Source organism: Vipera ursinii, assembly GCF_947247035.1.
Source record: "Vipera ursinii genome assembly, chromosome: 6".
In the NCBI taxonomy this organism is placed as follows: domain Eukaryota; kingdom Metazoa; phylum Chordata; class Lepidosauria; order Squamata; family Viperidae; genus Vipera; species Vipera ursinii.
This window is the reverse complement of record NC_139515.1, coordinates 68,855,712-68,877,163: the sequence shown is the minus strand read 5'-3', so window position 1 is coordinate 68,877,163 and position 21,452 is coordinate 68,855,712. Positions and strand designations below refer to the sequence as shown.

At 41.1% G+C, this 21,452-nt stretch overlaps 1 protein-coding gene across 6 annotated transcripts in view; it reads left to right on the top strand.

Annotated features, from left to right (window-relative positions):
- The window catches only part of DRAM1 (DNA damage regulated autophagy modulator 1), a 52,732-nt gene that overhangs the window by 21,906 nt on the left and 9,374 nt on the right, over positions 1–21,452 (top strand). For 3 of the 6 annotated variants that reach the window (XR_014492946.1, XM_083366517.1, XM_083366518.1), the window contains one exon: positions 488–1,149. The exons of 1 other annotated variant lie outside the window; for it this stretch is intronic. Coding sequence is in view for 2 of the 5 variants with exons in the window: in XM_083366517.1 (XP_083222643.1) it covers positions 488–532 (45 nt within the window). In the remaining 3 variants the exon portion in view is untranslated. Of the gene's footprint in view, positions 1–487; positions 1,150–21,452 lie in introns of those variants that run through there. 2 more of the 6 variants (XR_014492947.1, XR_014492948.1) reach the window with 2 other exon arrangements.

Here is a 21,452-nt window from a genome sequence, read left to right as displayed (position 1 = left end):
TCATAAAAGAGCCAAGGTTGCCTACCCCTGTGACTTAGCCCAACCCACCTCACAAGGTTATTGTTTTGGGGAAAATAGGAGAAGGAAGGTATGTTAGGTATGTTCTCTGCCTTGAGTTATGCATAAAAATCATGAAGGGTATAAATAAATAAAAGTCAATATATAAAACTGATTAATCTTGTCAGTTTTGAGTCAGCTGTTCCAGTACTGTCTAGATGAGCATTCAGGGGATGTGGAGAAAGGAAAACATAATCACCATCTTATGATTTCCCACTCAGAGACGGCTTTGCTGAGTGGTGGAGTTGTTCATCTCAATTGTGGTACCTAAACAAAGACCACCTGTATCTTGGCCTTTGCATTAGAGCACATAGGTTTTATATAGTAAATTTTCCCCTAATTCCAAACTTGGTATCTTCTGCTTACATCTAAATGTGTGCTTTGCAATGATTTGCTGATTTTTGCCTTTTCTTGTAATCTTTTCTTCTAGGGAGTTACCATACAGATATTAACAGAAATTCATGGAAACCACTGACCACTTTTTGTTGCAGTTAGCTGGATTTCGGGGGGGGGGGGGGGGAGATATAAAGAAACTGTTGCAATGGCCAAGGTTGACCTGGCATGAACCTGATGCATCACTGCTGCAAATTGTGTAATCATTGTCAAGAAAAAAAATGTGTTTTTAATTTTAGGGTATTAATTTTCCTGTGTAACCTACCTACTAATAATCTTTTGTATTATAAATACATTTTCTGTTTTGTAAAAGTTTTTAAATAGTGGACCTCTCCAATATGTAATCACCAAGGAATAAATGTTCATCTGTTATAATCTTTTTCCTTTTTACTCATTTGGTGCGTAATGATGGCCTCAGAATGAAACTCAAGCTGCAATTCCAGCTACCAATTACTTGCAAGATGCCGACTGAATTCAGTAGGGCTTTCTTTTAGGTCAGAAGTCCCCAACCTTTTGAGCACCAGGGACCAGTTCCGTGGAGAGAGGTTTTTCAATGGACCAGAAGGTGCATGTTTTTTTGTGCTGCCTGTATCCCACAGATGGGGCTTTGCTTGTTTGTGCAGACCAGTTGCTGGCATGCTGTGGCCCGGTACTGGTCCACAGACCGGGGGTTGGGGACCCCTGTTTTAGGTGAATGTGCTTGGAAACACATGTCAAAATGTCATGAAGTTACAGTCTGCTCACATCTTCAGAGGGCACATTCTGAGGAAGATTGGTTCATATATTAGATATCAAAATGGCTACATCACAAATCAAAAATAGAGGCATGCTATTATGAAATCAGAAGGGTTTCAGCAGGCTTCAAAAGAAAATCAGTTGGAATCTATAAATGTTTATGTTCAGTAGAATAGTATGCCCCGGTAAGAGCAAAAGGACAGTTTGCATACTTTCCCTAGAAAGCAGATAAGTTTTGTTTATCATTAGTGTTACTAATTTCATTTCTTAGGGATTTTTTATAAATAGAGAAAGAAAATTAGTGCCTGATACAGAAAATCTATGCTAGATAAGTAATTTTGATAAATACTGAGCAATTTTTTTTTATATGCAGAAATCATATTTTGGTGAAAAAAATGGTGCAAAAGTTATATGTTGCTGCCAGACATAAAGCTGAGAAGATAATAGCACATTGTAGTTTGCAGAAATTGTAAATTATATCACTGTGGAAAGTTAATAGGCAGAAAAAAATCTGCAAGAATAAGAATTTTACATTATTTAGTTCTGTTAAGACCATTATAGAGACCTTTGCCTAGAGACAAAAAATTGTAAATAGCATCATATAAAGTCCATATCTCCAGGTATATATATTTTTTATTAAAAGCAACTAAATTACCAAGCAAATATTTAGTTCAAGAACCAGTATTCCAGCTTTTCTTAAACTCAGTTATCTCATCAGCTGAACACTGGGGTTCTACAGGACGCCAAGGACTGCATTCCAGAAGGTCTAGATCCCAGTTTATGAGGCTGTAAGAATTATCTGTTATATCTTTCTAATATATATATAGGTCAAAAATGAAATTTTATTCATTTCTGTAGGATCTAGAGATCATAGTAGAGATTCATGGGAGTTGGAAGTCCATAGATCCTAAAGTTGCCAAGTTTGAAAAATGTTTTGCTCAAGCTACTACTGATTGTCCTCTGATCTTTCTTAGAAGTTTTTCTATCATGTAAATCTGACAGAATATTGTACTTAACCCTCTTTCTGTTCTGCTAAAAAAAGCAGATCATCTACAACATGTTTGTAGCATAGGAGATCTAAACAGGTTTTCCCCAATAAAGTCCAACAATCTAAGCCAGGGGTGTCAAACTGCCAGGGCCAGTTGTATCATGTGGAGGCTACGCTCACCTCAGGTCCAGCAATGCAAAAAAAGTCACGATACATCATGACACGTCACGTGACGTGGCGAATTTGACACCCGTGATCTAAGCCATCAGGTTGGTTCAGCTATGAAGAAAAATGGCCATCGAGGTGCTGAGTGTCTATTTACTGCCTGTACTTTGGCAATCGTGTTAATACAGTTGCATTTTTCACATAGGAAGCATCTAATAAAGGTCACATGTATATTTAAACAAATCTGTTGAAAGGAGAATGTTCACTTTTGTCTGGCATCCCAGTGCCTTGTAGATCACTGCCATTGTTCTTACTGGCCAGGTTATATTACACCATATTTCTGAATTCTGAGTTGAATTTGTGAGTTTGCACTATAATCCTGGTGAGATATTTATGAGATGTTTATCCATCCAAGGATGCTCCCTCTGTGTTGTAGGAGCTACACTCTTCTCTTGCATATAAAATAATGTGAAGTGGGTCCTTCTTGTGTGTGATTCTTAATGCACCAGAAGAGCGAGAAGCTTCACAAACCCTGCCTATATGCATGTAAGGTAAGAGTCCTTGTGGATTTAACTGCTAATTGTTGCTGACTTATAGAGGACACTCCTCATCTTTGTCTCAAGGCCATTGAACCAGCGCTGTCTGATGACATTTCTGGGGTCATGTGGGCCAGAATTATGTCACAGAGCACTGTTGTTAACCTTCCCACTGAAATGGTGCGTATTTATCGACTCACATTTGCATGCTTTCAAACTGCTAGGTTGCCAGGAGCTGTTGTGAGGCTGGGAGCTCACCCTGTCATGTAGCACTCGGGTCTTGAACCTGGATTCTCAGGTTCAAGACCCGAACCTGAAGTGGACAGGATTATGGGGAGACTGAGCTCCACCACATGTTTATTGGACCCGTGCCCTTCCTGGCTGGTTTATGCAGCCCGGGAGAGGACACGCAGCTGGTTCCAAGCAGTTATATCAGCTTCTTTGAGTGAGGGTAGCTTCCCTGCCGTCTTGAAAGAGGCGGTGGTGAGGCCTCTCCTCAAGAAGCCTGCCTTGGACCCAGCTGTATTGAACAACTTTCGTCCGATCTCCAACCTTCGCTTTCTTGCGAAGGTTGTTGAGAGTGTGGTGGCGCATCAGCTCCCTTTGGTCCTGGATGAAGCGGATTATCTAGACCCGTACCAATCGGGTTTCAGGCCCGGGCACAGCACGGAGACGGCATTGGTCGCACTGGTGAATGATCTCTGGAGGGCTCGGGACAGGGGTCATTCCTCTGTTCTAGTCCTATTAGACCTCTCAGCGACTTTCGATACCATCGACCATGGTATCCTGCTGCGGCGTCTCAGGGGATTGGGAGTGGGAGGCACGGTCTTACAGTGGTTCTCCTCCTATCTCCAGGGACGCTCGCAGTCGGTGTTGACAGGAGGGCAGAGGTCAACCGCGAGGTCTCTCGTTTGTGGAGTTCCTCAGGGGTCGGTCCTCTCGCCTCTCCTGTTCAACATCTACATGAAACCGCTGGGTGAGATCATTCGTGGCTTTGGAGTTGGGTATCATCAGTATGCTGATGATACCCAGCTTTTTCTTTCGACCCCAAACCACCCCAGTGATGCCCTCAATGTGATGTCCCGTTGCCTGGAGGCGGTTCGGGTCTGGATGGGGAGGAACAGACTTCAACTCAACCCCGACAAGACCGAGTGGCTTTGCATACCTTCATCCCAGGTCTATTCGGATATTCCATCTCTTTTTATGGGGGGTGAATTATTACCCCCCGTGGATAGGGCTCGCAACTTGGGAATCCTCCTGGATTCACGGCTCACCTTGGAAGATCACATGGTGGCTGTGACTAGGGGGGCTTTCGCCCAGGTTCGCCTGGTGCACCAGTTGCGGCCCTATCTAAGCCGGGATTATTTATGCACGGTCACTCACGCGCTCGTGATCTCTCGTCTAGACTACTGCAACGCTCTCTACATGGGGCTTCCCTTGAGGACCACCCGGAGGCTCCAACTGGTACAGAATGCAGCCGCGAGAGTTGTGTTGGGAGTCTCCCGATACTCCCATGTCACACCTCTGCTCCGTGAGCTGCATTGGTTGCCAGTTGTCTTCCGGGTGAGATTCAAGGTGCTAGTAATGGTGTTTAAAGCCCTACATGGCAGGGGTCCGGAGTACCTTAGGGAACACCTGCTGCCGGCGTCTACTTCCCTCCGCCCTGTGCGTTCCCACAGAGAGGGCCTCCTCAGGGTGCCACCGGTCAGAGAATGTCGACTGTGGCCCCCAGGGGGAGATCCTTCTCTGTGGGCGCCCCGGAGCTATGGAACCAGTTACTGGTTGAGCTCCGGACGGCGCCCGATCTTCGCTCCTTTCGCCGCGATCTGAAAACATACTTGTTCGAGCAAGCCGGCCTGGCCTGAGGGGGGATTGGTGGGGTTTTTTACTATTTTTATTGGGGGGTTTTTACTATGTATTACTGTATTTTTAATTGGGCATGTATTTAATTATCTTTTATCTTTTGTAAATCTCTGTGTTATATTCTTGCCCTGTACACCGCCCTGAGTCCTTCGGGAGAAGGGCGGTATAGAAATATTAATAAATTAAATTAAAATTAAATTCAAGCTAACAAGCACAGCATCTTAAACTGCTAAGCCGCTGTGCCTCCCTGCTATATGCATATACCAAAGAACAACACGTTCCTGATTTCTGTTACATAGGAATGAATGGAGGGAGTTCGAATGAAATGCCATTTTCTTTTAGCAAGAATTTTAGAAACCGCTACCATATTGCTCGGTGCCCAAGTATCAACCAAAGCAAGCCCATTACTTCTGCAAGTCAACTTCATTGAGTGAACTCAATGAGCAGGAATGAGACAGGTATTTTGAATCCAGACCATACAGAGCTTTAAAGATGACAACCAGCACGTTCTATTTTATTCCAAACAAAAGCCTATGATCTCCAGGTACTTCAGGAGAGATGCTGAGTTTTGTGCTAATTGAAGCCTATGAGAAATACGCTCCAGGGTACTACATTATGCATGTGTTTTTAAAGAGGTTTAACTCTCTTCAGAACCCATGAAATCGTGTTTTATTTGAGCTTGGCTTAGTATATTGTATGAATATAAGCCAGGTGTGGTCTGCTAAGCCTACAACCTTTTCGGCACCAGGGACTGATTCTGTGGAGAGAGGTTTTTCCACGGACCAGAGGGTGCGTGGTTTTGTGTGCTGCCTGCATCCCACAGATGGGGGCTTGTTTGTGCAGATCGGTTTCTGGCATGCCGCGGCCCCTGTGCTTAGCAAATAATAGCTTAGTGTATGGTGAAGCTAATTTCTGTGCTCTTAGTGGTGGGATTCAAATATGTGAACAAGCAGTTCTCTGTGTGCATGCCGCTTCTGCAAGTCCATTCTGGGCCTGGGCAACAAAAAATTAGCTACCGGTTCTGCTGAAGTGGTGCGAACTGGCTGAATCCCACCACTGGCTCTTAGGATTACAGTTCCATTTGAGCCTAGAAGGGCAGCTTCGAAGGAAATATGTAGAGATTTCTGGTGCTAAATTTTTAATGTTCTCCCTACTGCCCAGTAGATGGCACTAATGGACTGCAGTCATAACGCTTAGTAACATAAGTGCTTGAATAAATACATGAGGGGGCAGTTTGAATTTTTATCAAAAAGCCACCCACAAGACTTAATTTTCCTGGATGACTTGGGAAAAGCAACTGCTAACTGGAATCTACACAAATTAAAGTTGCTTTCAAATGGAATTATTGTCCTATTTCTCTAGTCTAAATCTCTCTCTGCTGTTAAAAAACAAACAAAAAAACCCACCAATTTTTGTGAAGTAGCTGCCTACAGCCACATAGAAAATGCATTCCCAGCAACATTAAAATTCTGTACAGAAATTTACAATGATGAAGACAGGCATTAAAAAGTCAGGCCAAATATAATCAGCTGTTCCAGTGGCACACCAGAATTTTAGGGCATCTTTGCTTAGAAATACCTGGACATAAAGTTCTGGATATTTACTCTAGCAAAATTCTCCTCAACCTCAGCAATCCTAAGATGTGTGCATTTTCAACTACAGAATTCCCCAGCCAGCCTCTGCATGCACATTATGTTGTAAATACAAAATGTTTCTTTTAAAAAAATGCCACTCTTCTACAAAAGAAGCAATGAAAAATCTTCATATAACACCAAAATGGCAATTAGGATCTATTACCTACCTACTAAGGTGAGTCACCCCATGAAAATCAATGTGAATCCCACTCCAACAAGCTTTCTTCTCAGATGCACTGAGAAGATGCATCTGTGAGGAATTTACAGAGTAATACCAGCAACCTAATTTGGGATTAGAGCAGAAGTGGAAGGCAGCAAAGTTGTAAAAGAAATGGTGTAATATATGGTAGTCTGGAGGCAATCTTTTCTAGTGACTGAACTTTCCAACCATCTTCAAGAACAGACCCAATGTAACAATATAGATGAATACTAAAACAACTCTGACCAAATAAGAACAAGCCATTTTCTACATCTACAAGAGGCAGAGGAACAAGAGATCAAATTGCTAACATACGCTGGGTCATGGAGAAAGCTAGAGAGTTCCAGAAAAACATCTACTTCTGCCTCATTGACTATGCTAAAGCCTTTGATTGTGTGGATCATAACAAACTGTGGCAAGTCCTTAAAGAGATGGGAGTACCAGACCATCTTATTTGTCTCTTGAGAAACCTATATGCGGGCCAAGAAGCAACAGTGAGAACTGGACACGGAACCACTGATTGGTTCAAAATTGGGAAAGGAGTCCGGCAAGGCTGTATACTGTCGCCTTGCCTATTTAACATATATGCAGTGCACATCATGAGAAAGGCAGGGCTAGATGAATTAAAAGTTGGAATTAAGATTGCTGGAAGAAACATCAACAACCTAACATATGCAGATGATACCACTCTAATGGCAGAAAGTGAAGAGGAACTAAAGAGCCTTTTGTTGCGATTGAAGAAGGAGAGTGCAAAACTTGGGTTGAAACTAAACATTAAGAAAACCAAGATCATGGCATCTGGCCCTCTCAATTCCTGGCAAATAGATGGGGAAGAAATGGAGGTAGTGACAGATTTTATTTTCCTGGGCTCCAAGATCACTGCAGATGGGGACTGTAGCCAAGAAATTAAAAGACGCTTGCTCCTTGGGAGGAAAGCCATGGCAAATCGAGACAGCACACTAAAAAGCAGAGACATCACCCTGTCAACAAAAGTGTTTATAGTCAAGGCTATGGTCTTCCCAGTTGCAATGTATGGCAGTGAAAGCTGGACCATAAGAAAGGCTGAGCGCCAAAGAATTGAAGCCTTTGAACTATGGTGCTGGAGAAGACTCCTGCGAGTCCCTTGGACTGCAAGGCGATCAAACTGGTCAGTCCTAGAGGAGATCAACCCTGACTGCTCTTTAGAAGGCCAGATCCTGAAGCTAAAACTCAAATACTTTGGCCACCTAATGAGAAGGAAGGACTCACTGGAGAAGAGCCTAATACTGGGAAAGATTGAGGGCAATAGAAGAAGGGGACGACAGAGAATGAGGTGGCTGGATGGAGTCACTGAAGCAGTAGGTGTGAGCTTAAATGGACTCCAGAAGATGGTAGAGGACAGGAAGGCCTGGAGGAACATTGTCCATAGGGTCGCAATGGGTCGGACATGACTTCGCAACTAACAACAACAACAACAACAAGATTTTCTACATCATATCTACGTTCCAGATTAAAGCCCATATTCTCCTTCCAAACCAGGTCTTAAGTGTTTATTGTGGCTTGCTTTGATTTATAATCCAGAAAAATGTTGGCATCCTCTTCAGATGTATCTCATCTATCTTTGTTTTTACTTAAAACGTGATATATACCAATTCTTTGGGTTCCAAGCTGTCAGTTCTAGTCTTTATTTTCCAAATGAAAAGATTTGTCTTTCTCTTTGGCTACTATCCTATTCATTTTTCATAGTCTTTAGTAAGAACCTTTATCTAAACCAGTGTTTTTCAAACTTGGCAAACTTCCCATGCTAGTGAGGGAATTCTGGGTGATGAAGTCCACATATCTTAAAGTTGCCAAGTTTGAAAAACAGCAATCTAAATTTTTCTAAAAAGTCACTGGCACTTTACTTAATGGGCCCAGTGCCTAAAACATTTATCAATGCATGCATTAAAAAAAAATAAACTCAAGCATAATATCTCCCTACATAAGCCAAGTAGACTATTTTCCCCCATGACTCCATTATTCCTTCAACAATAAACAATTGTTCAATCAGAATGTAGGAGAAAAATTACTGAGGTTTAGGAATTAGTCTTAGATTTGTACGTTTATCAGTTGACTGGAATGACTAAATTTAATGACCAATTTTCCATCTGATTTTTTTTCTTAATGTTGGATCTACAAATGCAGAGTGTTGGTTTTGAGGCAACAAATGGATTGTATCCTCCTTTTTAATGCTTCTAGTTTTAAAAAAACTTATATGACAGAACCCAGTTCAAATAAAATCTAATTTTTTTGCTATATCCTTGTGAAATAGTATTTTATTTCACTTTTAACAATTATTTTTTAAAATCCCATATCTATTACAACATAACGTACTTAATTCTAAATTTTTGGCCTCTTGCACATGAAATTCATCAGATTTATCTGGGCAAACCAGTATGATATAGTGGTGATTGTGCTGGGTTAAGATTGGTCATCACCTTGATTTCAGGGGCAATCATGGGATTAAAGTAGGTTGTTGAAAACCACTACTTTGCTTTGAAACACTTTTGCATTGAGAATCACAATCCCTGTATTGTATCCCTGTTGATACCCCTGTATCAACAGGGAACAGAAAGACGTGTCAGTAGCAGGAGCAGCATCAACACTATGATGCTAGGAAACCAGCCTGACACACTAAATTGCAAATTAGGCAATTAGATTTTAGTTTGGAATCTCTTTGAATTCAGCCTGTGTGATTAATATTTTATGTGAACTGCGAGGTGGTGAGTATTAATGGTGGTTAAGCATACCCTGCAACCATACCTGCTATTTATTTCTTTGTTATGGGTATAATGAAAACTCGAGAAAGGGAGGAGGGAGGTGGCATGGGAAGCAAGATATGCTTCACCCTTTAAAGCACTGTTTGTCAACCATAGCAACTTCAATATATATGGATTTCAGCTCCCAGAATTCCCCAGTCAGCATGGCTGGTTAGGGAAACCTGGGAGTTGAAGTCCACACATCTTAGAGTTGCTGAAGCCTTAAAGGATTCAGAACACTTTTGTGGTTACTTTCACACAAACTAATGTGGCAAAGTCCTAACTGATCTTGGCTGAAGATGACAAACTAAGCAGGCTTGGATTTGGTTGGGGCGGGGATATGAACTCGCTAGGGAATACTAGGCATGACCTGGACAAATCTACAATGTTATCAGTGCTTGAATAGCACCCAAAAGAATCTCCAAGGTGGCTTCAAGGGAATTTGGAGACAGCAGAGAACGAAACACACATATAGAAGGCACACTTTCACTCATAGAATCTTTCCTGCAGATCTCCTGCTGTACGATATTTTTAAAGGATAGGGGGAGAGGTGTGTGTGTGTGTGTGGGGGGAGTCTACTGGGCATTTACATGTGATAGTTACTTAGGCCTTCTGATCCAAAACCACAAGCTTTCCTGAATGTAGTCAAGCACACACTCACCACCTGGCCCCTGACATTCTCACATGGATTTTTCATTTGAATGCCTGTTGCTTTGATCAGAAGCCTAATCAAAGAGGGCCAAAGTAATACCCCCACCCATTCAGCTGCGAAGCGAATACATTAAAAGTTTCAACTTGGCCCTTATAGAAAACTCTGGTTATTCTCTTATGTTTCTGAAACCCCCAAAAGAAAATAGTAAAAGAACAAGCTGTAATCATTTGGAGTGGTCTCATGTGGGTTTTTCTGTTCTGGAAGATGGGTTATTGCTCTCCCCACCCACTCCTCTACCCTGAGGAACAAAAGAAATGGATTGGCTGCTTCCAAGGCCTAAAGTATTTAAACACAAGGCTTCAGAATGACTTCACTGATCCAAAGAGAGATAAGATTTCGCTGTGTTTCTGAAGTTAACTTGAATTATTATTTTTTTAATTAAATACACTTCTTGAAATAGCATTATTTTAAGGAAGGCAGATGAGAGAGAACTTCCTAGAGCAAGTAACAACACAAAACCAAGGCCATTCCCAGCAAAGAAGGGTTAATTCTCTTGAGGATGTGCAAGCTTTTCTTTAATATTTCCATGCTTTGCTGCTGGGGCACAGTGTTGGCAAATCATCTCTTTTTCCTCTCTACTATCGTCATTCGGTGTTACATAAAATTTGGTTCACAGAGATTCTCCTAGTAAAGCAAACACATATTGCACACTAGGATGAGTGTGTGTTTTGGGCCATCTTGCTCCAAAGCCAATTCTGCTTGGTGGCCAACATATTTGTGTAGCTCCATTCTGTGGTCTTTTTAATCTTGGATTGCTTGACAGATTTCATGTCATGCAGGTCTTTTTTTAAGAACTCAAGATACCCGCAAACAGGTTTTAATTAATATAAGTTCTTAGTTATAGTATATAGTCATCTGCCTTCTCACAAGGATTGGGACTCCAAGGCCATGCATAGTCCCCAGACTCTTTTTTTTTCTGGTGCTCTCACAATCTCCTCCCAGTTCCTATACTTGTTGAAAACCTGTAGTATAGTTTCCTGACATCTTAGTAAAAGCATCCCTAAACTGTAGTGCAAGCCATCACCTGGTTTAGCAAAGTTTAAAATCAAAAGATCACTCCCCTCAAATCCAAAGGGAAAAAAAAAACAATTTCCTGGATTCACCCACGTGATATGTCCCTTTGCAATCTAATCCCAATCCCTTTGCAGTGCAAACCCACCCCATTTGATAAACATTTTGGGAGACCAGACATACATGAGAAATCCTCTTAGATGTAACAACTAAATGTTGTGATGAGAAGGGAATAAGACAATGAATATTGTCTATTTAGGATGTCTTCTACAATATTTGATCATAGCATGACCTCATCTTAAAAGTCAAGTTCAATCAGAATATCTGTGTATCTAAAAGGTGGGTTGCTTTTATCCACAGTTAAATATATTAAATCCCCTATGAGTACTTAATGTAATTGGGAATTGGCAAAAACATCAGGATGTCTTTCATTAAACAGGCTACTTAAATGTAGGGTATTCCATAAGGTCATGGGAAGGCAAATTGTGAAATGAAAAATTCAGCATGTTATGTTTAGATGGCTCAAAAATGAAAACTTAATCAAAAACTAGGGGGAAAAAAGTTTTGTTATTAGAACAGGAATTAGCATTACTGCCACTGCATCAAACTGGCACATACTTTTAATTATTGTTGACTAGCTGTTATTGTTGCAAAGAGCAGATGATGCTGTTGCTTCATCAGCTGGAACAAGTAGTAATACATTTCAGCATTTTCTTGAGATTGCTCTAACTTTGGTTCACAGTCCTCAAATCATTTCTATTACTTCACTGGAAAGTTTCTTTCCAACATTCCTGAAATCAAAGTGGTTGGCAGTGGTGAGAAGATTGAAAAGACAGTCAATAGCTTCAGTAGCTCTTCCTACTTCAATGATTTTTTTGAGCAATATTGTTGTCCTAAAACCCCAAAGATCTGACATACTAATACATATGAAAAACACACACCTGACCTCTTATCCAATCACACTAAATTGGTAGGCGGACTTTTTTTTACTGACCTTTATTATGTATGCAGCCTTTTGAACAAAGTGCTTAGGCTAACTAAATGTGTTTCTTGCAAAACTTGAGACTGACCTACTCAGTTTCTGCTCTATATAAAAAAGTTTGATAAAAACCTAAATCTGGGGTGATTAACTTTTTGTGTCTGTTGATGGCCATATTCCTCAGTGTAATCTGTTCAGAAAGGCACAGATGGTGGCAGAAAGTAACATTCCTCCATAGTAGCTGAATCTTTCTCCTGCAATTTGGTTTTATAATTGAGCTTAGTACTGTATTAATTCTGTGCTGCTGGTTGGACATCTCTATCTTAAGCATGGCTTAATGTATGTATGTATGTATGTATGTATGTATGTATGTATGTATGTATGTATGTATATCTTCTACGAATATATATTTTTTACAAACTTCTAAGACCCAGCTGATACATCTCAGTCCTTGGAGATTGGCAAGATTTTCTGTTGTGGGGAAACACAATAATATTGGCAAAAGCAGGCTTAATTGGGCCAATATTGGGGTTAGGGTGTTGTGTGAGAATATGAAAAAGCAGTTAATTGACCCAGCCAACTAACTCCGGCAAGATAAAATTTAGCCCCAGGCTGACCCAGTTACACACAGGGTTAAACTAACTCCATCCAGTTTGTTGTGGGAATAATAAAATCCAGTCAACTGCATAAGAAGTCATACAAGGGGAACTGCTGGAGAAAAAGAACAGTTGAGAAAGCAAACCTCTAATGCTGTGCTTCTCAACCTGAGAACATATGTTGGAGAATGGGAGTGAAAATAATTTGGAGTGGGAGCAGATATTTTCTCACAGCAGTTCTTTAACCTGTGTCTCATATAGCAGATTATTTAGAATCCCTGAATTTCAGCAAGAGATTGTTTTCTACCTGCAGTTACCTTCTTGTGACCAAGAAATCTGTAAAAAAAAGTATTGCTTTGTCCCTTATAGCAGGGGTGTCAATGTCACAATGTCATGAGATGTGACATATCTCGACTTTTTTTCCATTGTCAGCAATGGGGTGGGCGCGGTTTTGGCATGATGCATCCGGCCCGCGGTTTGACACCCCTGCCTTATAGCATTACCCTTATGCTTCTGACAAACCTTTTGGTTGTCCCTGATCTATTAGCTTCTGGATCAGTCCTGTCATTTAATAAAGAGCCCAATTCTGGTCACAATTATATATCTGCCTGTACAGTCAACTGGGTTTCTTTCCTTCTTGACGTCTATGAAGATTCTCATTCTCATTCTCAGTTCTGAAGAAGCTTCTTGGATGAGAAGCAAAATGAGAAGATGAGAAGCAAAATGTCTTCAAGGAATAAACAAATAAACAAAGAAAGTCCAGTTGCCTTTTGGAAAGCACGTTTGGGTTTCCTACTTGAACTTAACCTTTCTTTTAAACACTCAGATTATGTTACTGCTTAGCTCATGTGCTGTCATGGTTTTTATTCTGCAAGACAGTCCTGTATATGGAAATATATATTGTTTTTGAACCATGCCTAGTCTAGATGCCATCAAAATCATAAGGGGGTGCTCTGATATGATTTGAAAGGAGTGATACTGGTAATGTAAACAGGTGGTTCTCAACCTTTTCTTCACCAAGGACCCCTTTTAAATATTTTTGTGGCCACAGACCATGGCCATGTACCACCAAAACTTAACTCAAGATTTAAATCATAACATTTCTTCAAGCTTTTGCTGACACCCTGTGATGACATTGTGGCCCTCAGGGGTCCATGGACCACAGTTTGAGAACCACTGATGTAAACCTTAGCAAAACATCCCTTCTTTCAGGAGTTCTCCAGTAAAAGAAAATTTTGATGGTTTGTTAATATTCATGGTGTATTTATTTATTTGTTAAACATTTTTGCTGCCTATCTTGCCGTAGGGCTACTCTGGGTGGCTTAGCACAATAAAATGGAAAAAAATGATTTAAAATGTAAGCATAACAATAGCAAAGGAATAAACCAATAAAAATAAACAATGGAAGTACAATAATATGAAATTAAAAAGATTTAAAAAATAAATTAAACAGTTTCCAGCCATATTCTAGCCTTGCTGGCTGGGGAATTCTGGGAGTTGAAGTCCGTCCATCTTAAAAATTGCTAAGCTTGAGAAACACTGCTGTAAAGGGTAAATTTGCCCTCCGGGTGAGATTTAAGGTGCTGGTAATGACCTATAAAGCTCTAAATGGCTTGGGTCCGGATTATCTAAGGGAACACCTGCTGCCGGCATCAACTTCCCATCATCCTGTGCGCTCCCACAGGGAGGGCCTTCTTAGGGTACCGCCGGTTAAGGAATGCCGGCGGGTTATCCCCAGGGGAAGGGCGTTCTCTGTGGGCGCGCCAGCCCTTTGGAACCAGCTTCCCATGGAGCTTAGGACCGCCCCCGACCTTCGCTCATTTCATAGGGACTTGAAAACTTGGTTTTTTGAGTTGTCTGGCCCAGACTGAGGGGTTTTAATTATTTAATTAATGGGGTTTTAGTTAAGTTCAGGGATTAATTTAATCTTAGTTTTAATCGTTTTTAATTGTATATGATGTATTTTAACTTTTAATTTTCCCTGTAAACCGCCCTGAGTCCTACGGGAATAGGGCGGTATATAAATTTAAATATAAATAAATAAATTAATAAATTAATATACATCAGTTTCTTTGGGAAGAATGCAGATGCTTCCTAATACAACTAATACAATACAAAATTAGCCTGTGGCTGAATCCACAGTCCTCTGAGGTTGAATCATGAAAGAATTGTTTCATCTTCACTTATTATATTGGTACATAAGAAGGGATGTATGAGAGAGGCTTTTTCAGGAACAAAGTTTGAATTTAGTGCATTCAAACTCAGTAAGGAGTCAATTTACTACATATTTCTGGGGACACTTTTTCACCACATCAAAGAATAACACATTAAAAGTGAGCAGTCTAGACTTAACTGGCACTCATCTCTGACTAGTTTCCCACCTGTGGTAATATACAGTATAGTATCTTTAAATTACCATTATTTCTAAAAACACACATTTTGCACACCGAGTTTGGGGATTCTTTTAATTATGTTTTCATTGTAATACTGTAAACAAGAGTTATGAGATTGTGGCAGAACAAAAATCATACATGCACACAGCATTTTTTAGGTAACCTAATCCCACATTTTACCCTTGTTTTAAAGTGATGGGGTGAGGGAAGGCTTAAATGAAATTTAATTTACTGTGATTATCATGGCCTGAAATCAATTTCTTGATCCAGGATGGAGAATCTATGGCCCTCAAAGTATCACCATGCTATGAGTTTCCACCTCATCATGGTTGTCAGGAACGTTAAGCTCGTTCTTGTATAGTTCTGTGTAATTTTGCCACCTCTTCTTAATCTCTTCTGCCTGTTAGGTCCCTGGCATTTTGGTCCTTTATCATGCCCATTTTTTCATGAAACGTTCTCTTCATCTCTCCAATTTTCTTGAAGAGATCTCTGGTCCTCCCTATTCTATTGTTTTCTTCTATTTCTTTGCACTGTTCATTTAAGAAGGCATTCTTATCTCTTCTAGCTATTCTCTGGAATTCTGCATTCAATTGGGTGTATCTTTCTTTTTCTCCCTTGCCTTTCGCTTCCCTCCTTTCCTCAGCTATTTGCAAAGCTTCCTCAGACAGCCATTTTGCTTTCTTGCATTTCTTTTTCTTTGGGATGGTTTTAGTTGCTACCTCTTGTACAATGTTGTGAACCTCTGTCCTTAGATCTTCAGACATTCCGTCTATCAGATCTAATTCCTTAAATCTATTTGTCACCTCTACTGTATAATTCATCAGGGATATGATTTAGTTCATACCCGTGGATAGGGCTCGCAACTTGGGAGTCCTCCTAGATTCACGGCTTACTCTGGAAGATCATATAGTGGCCGTGACTAGGGGGGCTTTCGCCCAGGTTCGCCTGGTGCGCCAGTTGCGGCCCTATCTGGACCGGGATGCCCTGTGTACGGTCACTCATGCGCTCGTGACCTCTCGCCTTGACTACTGTAATGCTCTCTACATGGGGCTTCCCTTGAAGACCACTCGGAGGCTCCAACTGGTACAGAATGCGGCCGCGAGAGTTGTCTTGGGAGTTTCCCGGTACTCCCATGTTACACCTTTGCTCCGCGAGCTGCATTGGCTACCGGTTGTCTTCCGGGTGAGGTTCAAGGTCTTGGTCATGATCTTTAAGTCCTTACATGGCATGGGTCCGGGTTACCTCAGGGACCACCTGCTGCCGGCGTCAACTTCCCTCCACCCAGTACGTGCCCACAGAGAGGGCCTCCTCAGGGTGCCTCCGGTCAGGGAATGCCAACTGGTGGCCCCCAGGGGGAGGGCCTTCTCTGTGGGCGCTCCGGCATTATGGAACCAACTGCCGGTGGAGCTCCGGATGGCATCAGACCTCCGAACCTTCCGTTGCGGGCTGAAGACCCACTTATTTGAATTAGCTGGTCTGGCCTGATGGGGGAATATGGGTTTTTAAATTGATTTTTAGTATTTATTATTGTTGTTTATAATCGGGCACTGGTTTAATTTCTTTTTAACTTTTGTATCGTTATTTATACAGTATATGCCCTGTGAACCGCTCTGAGTCCCTAGGGAGAAGGGCGGTATAGAAATCAAATAAAACTAAACTAAACTAAACCTGAGTGGACTAGCGCTTTTCCCTACTTTCTTCAGTTTAAGCCTAAACTTTGCAATGAGAAGCTCATGGTCTGAGCCACAGTCAGCTCCTGGTCTTGTTTTTACTGACTTCTCCACCTTTGGCTGCAGAGCACATAGTCAATCTGATTTTTGTGTTGACCGTCTGGTGATGTCCATGTGTAGAGCCGTCTCTTGGGTTGTTGAAAAAGAGTGTTTGCTATGACCATCGTATTCTCTTGACAAAATTCTGTCAGCCTGTACCCTGCTTCATTTTGTCCTCCAAGGCCAAACTTGCCTGTTATTCTGCTTATCTTTTGGCTTCCTACTTTAGCATTCCAATCCCCCATGATGATAAGGACATCATTTTTTGGTGTTAGTTCTATAAGGTGCTGTAGGGCTTCATAGAACCAGTCAATTTCACCCTCTTCAGCACCGGTGGTTGGGGCATAGACTTGGACTACTGTGATATTGAATGGTTTGCCTTAGATTCAAACTGAGATCATTCTGTCATTTGGGGGATTGTATCCCAGTATTGCTTTTCCTACTCTTTTATTGACTATGAAGGCTACTCCATTTCTTCTGAGGGATTCTTGCCCACAGTAGTATACCTGGTCATCTGAATTAAATTCACCCATTCCTGTCCATTTTAGTTCGCTGATTCCTAAGATGTCGATGTTCAGTCTTGTCAACTCTTTTTTGACCACGTCCAGCTTGCCTTGATTCATGGATCTTACATTCCAGGTTCCTATGGAGAATAAATCTTTACAGCATCGGACTTTCCTTTCACCACCAGATACATCCACAGCTGAGCGTCCTTTCGGCTTTGGCCCAGTCGCTTCATTCTTTCTGGCACTACTAGTATTAGCCCTCTGCTCTTCCCCAGTAGCATATTGGACGCCTTCTGACCTGAGGGGCTCATCTTCCAGCATCATATCTTTTTGCCTTTTGGTACTGTCCATGGGGTTTTCATGGCAAAGATATTGGAGTGGATTGCCATTTCCTTCTCCAGTGGATCATGTTTTGTCAGAACTCTCTGCTATGACCTGTCCATCTTGGATGGCCCTGCACAGCATAGCTCATAGCTTCATTGAATTACGCAAGCCCCTTTGCCACGACAAGGGAGTAATCTATGAAGGGGTTTCTAGCTCTGCTATATAATTACAGGTTACTACATCAGATTTATTATTTTGGTTGCAACCAAATTTTATTTATAAAGAAATCCATGCTATTTCTCAACTATACAGTAAGTGTTGCACTGCTGATGTATTTATCACATTCTATAAAGGAATTACTGAAAAAAAGGGGAAATCATTCCCCATTCATATTTGTAAATTTGAACTTGAGAAAAAATCCTCTCATACTATATTTTTAATGTTAAGCATTCAAATGTTTTGAATTTTCCTTAGAAAATGTCATATGTTAAAATGATAAAGAATCTCTGGCTTTACATGAGTGCTAAATTTACCAGTTTGAGAAGGGATGAACAGTTAAAGTTCACATAAATTTTATGAGAGTATAAAATATTCTTTATAAATTGGCCCAATTGTTACACACGTATTCCAATGTAGGTCAAGTAATCAATGATATTTTGGGGGAAATAGGCTTAACATCTTTTATTTTTAAATCTTCATATAAATCTATCCAATCTCATTCCAACAGATGGTAAAAGACTTTTTCAGTAGTTCATAATGCTGTATATATATATATATTTTAAAAATCCCATTTGATCTTTCATTGAACAATTCAAAGGTTCCATGAAAGATTCTAACAGTGCCAACCTGAACTAAGCAGTTGAAGCAATCTGATGACTTCTCAATATTAATGAACTTATTTAGCTGAAAGGAAAAAAACATGGAAGGGAAAACTATTCACTTTCCATTTATCTTGGCCTGTTGTAGCTTTAATGAAAGATATAGCCAATCTGGTAATATTTTTGGTTTTTAAATCATTTTGGTCCATTAGGGAAGAACAGTGCAATGTAATTGTTATAAAGTACCAAAACAATGACGTAAATTAATGCACTGAAAAATATTTGAGGTCAGTAGCATGCAGGAGGGACTTTTATTTCTACTTAAATAGCTGGCAGAAAGGCTATATCTCCGGTAGGAGATATAGGAACATAGCCAGCCGTACCAACAGGCTGAAAAATAGCTTTTATCCGTGGGCTGTTAGGCTTTTAAATGGGACATAATCTTATGCAGAATTGACTTGGGAGGCCGGTGTGTGGTGTAGTTGGTTCACATGGTGTGGTAGGATGGAGGGTTTGTCGTCACTGTGTGTTGGGGGAGAGAGCACGGGGGGAGGCTCAGCTAATCTCAATGTACACATGTTGTACTTTGACAATAAAGGTTTATTATTATTATTTCCTTCCTTCATGATAATTGGCAAGTGGGTAATTCTGTTCACGTTGTCCTTCATGCTTTGTCCTTGAATTTTGGGGAAATGTTTCATTCTGTTCAGGCAATCTTTCTATGAATTATGTTATAATTATACAATATACAGTAGAGTGTTTTTAAGCAATCCCAGAAAACTTTGGCTATTTGGTGGATAACCAATACAATAAACAAAAAGGATCTTCTGCACAGTTGTTTGGCTGGTTTGGTGTAGTGGTTAAGGTGCTGCCCTAGAAACCAGGTGACTGTGAGTTCTAGTCTTGCTTTAGGCGTGAAAGCTGGTCTTGGGCTTTTATGAAAGACTTGGGCCAGTCACGCTCTCTCAGCCCAACCCATCTCACAGGGTTGTTGTGAGAAAAAAGAGGAGGAAAGAGTATGACGTATGTTCACCATTTGAGTTACTTATAAAATAATAAAGGTGGGATAAAAATCAAATCAAATAAATACATTTGGCTGTTCTACCCCCCACTTCTCACAATCAAAGACTGGCATGTTTAAAGCTAGTGGGATAGGTCTAGTAAAATCCAGGATAGCTAGAGTTTTATTTTCTCCACTACTGACATGAATTGCTTTGTGAGCATTGTTTTGTGTGTAAAGGCAGGCCAAACATAACAGCAGACTTTCTCCAGATTGTTATGGTGGGTTATTCATGGTTTTAATTCTCAATTAGCCCTGTTAGGCAAAATGCTATTTATTTTCCAGCACAATTTTAAGTGTCCTGGTTAACCTGATACAATTACCTAAAGAGAAAAAGGGTTTTGTTGAAAAATAGCATAAGAGTCAACTCTTATTATTTTTCAGCAGGAAAACCTTTCTCTTTATAATAATCAGTTTCTCCAGTTTCAGTTAGGAAAACCATTACAATATCCAACTGAGTTTTTTTTTTAAAAAAACAACAACTTGGGTTTATGTACGAATTACTGTAGATTAGGGGTGGGTGGGTGTGGCAATAGGTTGTAATATACAGGATGAACTAGGTCTGTTAAAATTCAAATGGATAAAATTGCGCAACATGTTTGTTTGTTTGTTTATTTATTTATTTATTTATTTTATTGGATTTGTATACCGCCCTATTCCCGTAGTACTCAAGGCGGTTTACAGGGCAGTTAAAACCATGAATACAAAAAATTAAAAACAAATAAAACAAATTAAATTCAAGCCCCAAGAGTAAATCTAAAACCCAGTTAAATTAACAACCCCACAGTCTGGACCAAACAGATCGAAGAGCCAAGTTTTCAGGTCCCGGCGAAATGAGCGAAGGTCGGGGGCAGTCCTAAGTTCTGTGGGTAGTTGGTTCCATAGGGCAGGTGCACCCACAGAGAACGCCCTTCCCCTGGGAATAACCCGCCGGCATTCATTAACCGGCGGTACCCTGAGAAGGCCCTCCCTGTGGGGGTGCACAGGACGATGGGAAGATGATGCCGGCAGCAGGTGTTCCCTTAGATAGTCCGGACCCAAGCCATTTAGGGCTTTATACGTCATTACCAGCACCTTGAATCTCACCCGGAGGGCAACCGGAAGCCAATGCAGCTCACGGAGAAGAGGTGTTACACGGGAGTATCGGGAAGCTCCCATCAAAACTCGCACGGCTGAATTCTGCACCAGTTGAAGCCTTCGGGTGGTCCTCAAGGGCAGCCCCATGTAGAGGGCATTGCAGTAGTCTAACCGGGAGGTCACGAGCGCATGAGTGACTGTACGTAGAGCATCTCGGTCCAGATAGGGACGCAACTGGCGCACCAGGCGAATCTGGGCAAAAGCCCCCCTGGTCACGGCTCCTATATGATCTTCCAAACTGAGCCGTGAATCCAGGAGGACTCCCAAGTTGCGAGCCCTATCAACGGGGGGTAATACCTCATCCCCTATTGTTAATGATGGAGAAGGCTGGTCAGCCCGAGATGCCGGTATGAACAGCCACTCAGTCTTGTCAGGATTGAGACGAAGTTTAAGCTTTGCATTTTTTTTAAAGAAACTAACACGTTGTATGAACACATGCCACAATCCCTTTTGGCTAGTATACAATTCAATGGATTGTGTGTGCCCACAAAATGGGATAATCTACTAAGAAAATGAATAACATGAATTTGGCCATTGTAGGTTGTTTGGGGCTCTATAGCAGGGCTTTTCAACCTTTTCACCCATTGTACCACTTTTACGATATGGCAACATCTGAGTACCACCAGAGGCCTAGCAAGGTGTCAAAAACTTGATGACCAAAAAAAAAAAAAGGAAAAAAGTAGTACAGGTAGTCCTCGACTTACAACAGTTTGCTTAGTGACTGTTTGAAGTTACAATGGCACTGAAAAAAGTGCCCCCCAAGCCACAGCCGAGCAAGACACCTGCCTGCCCGCCCAGTG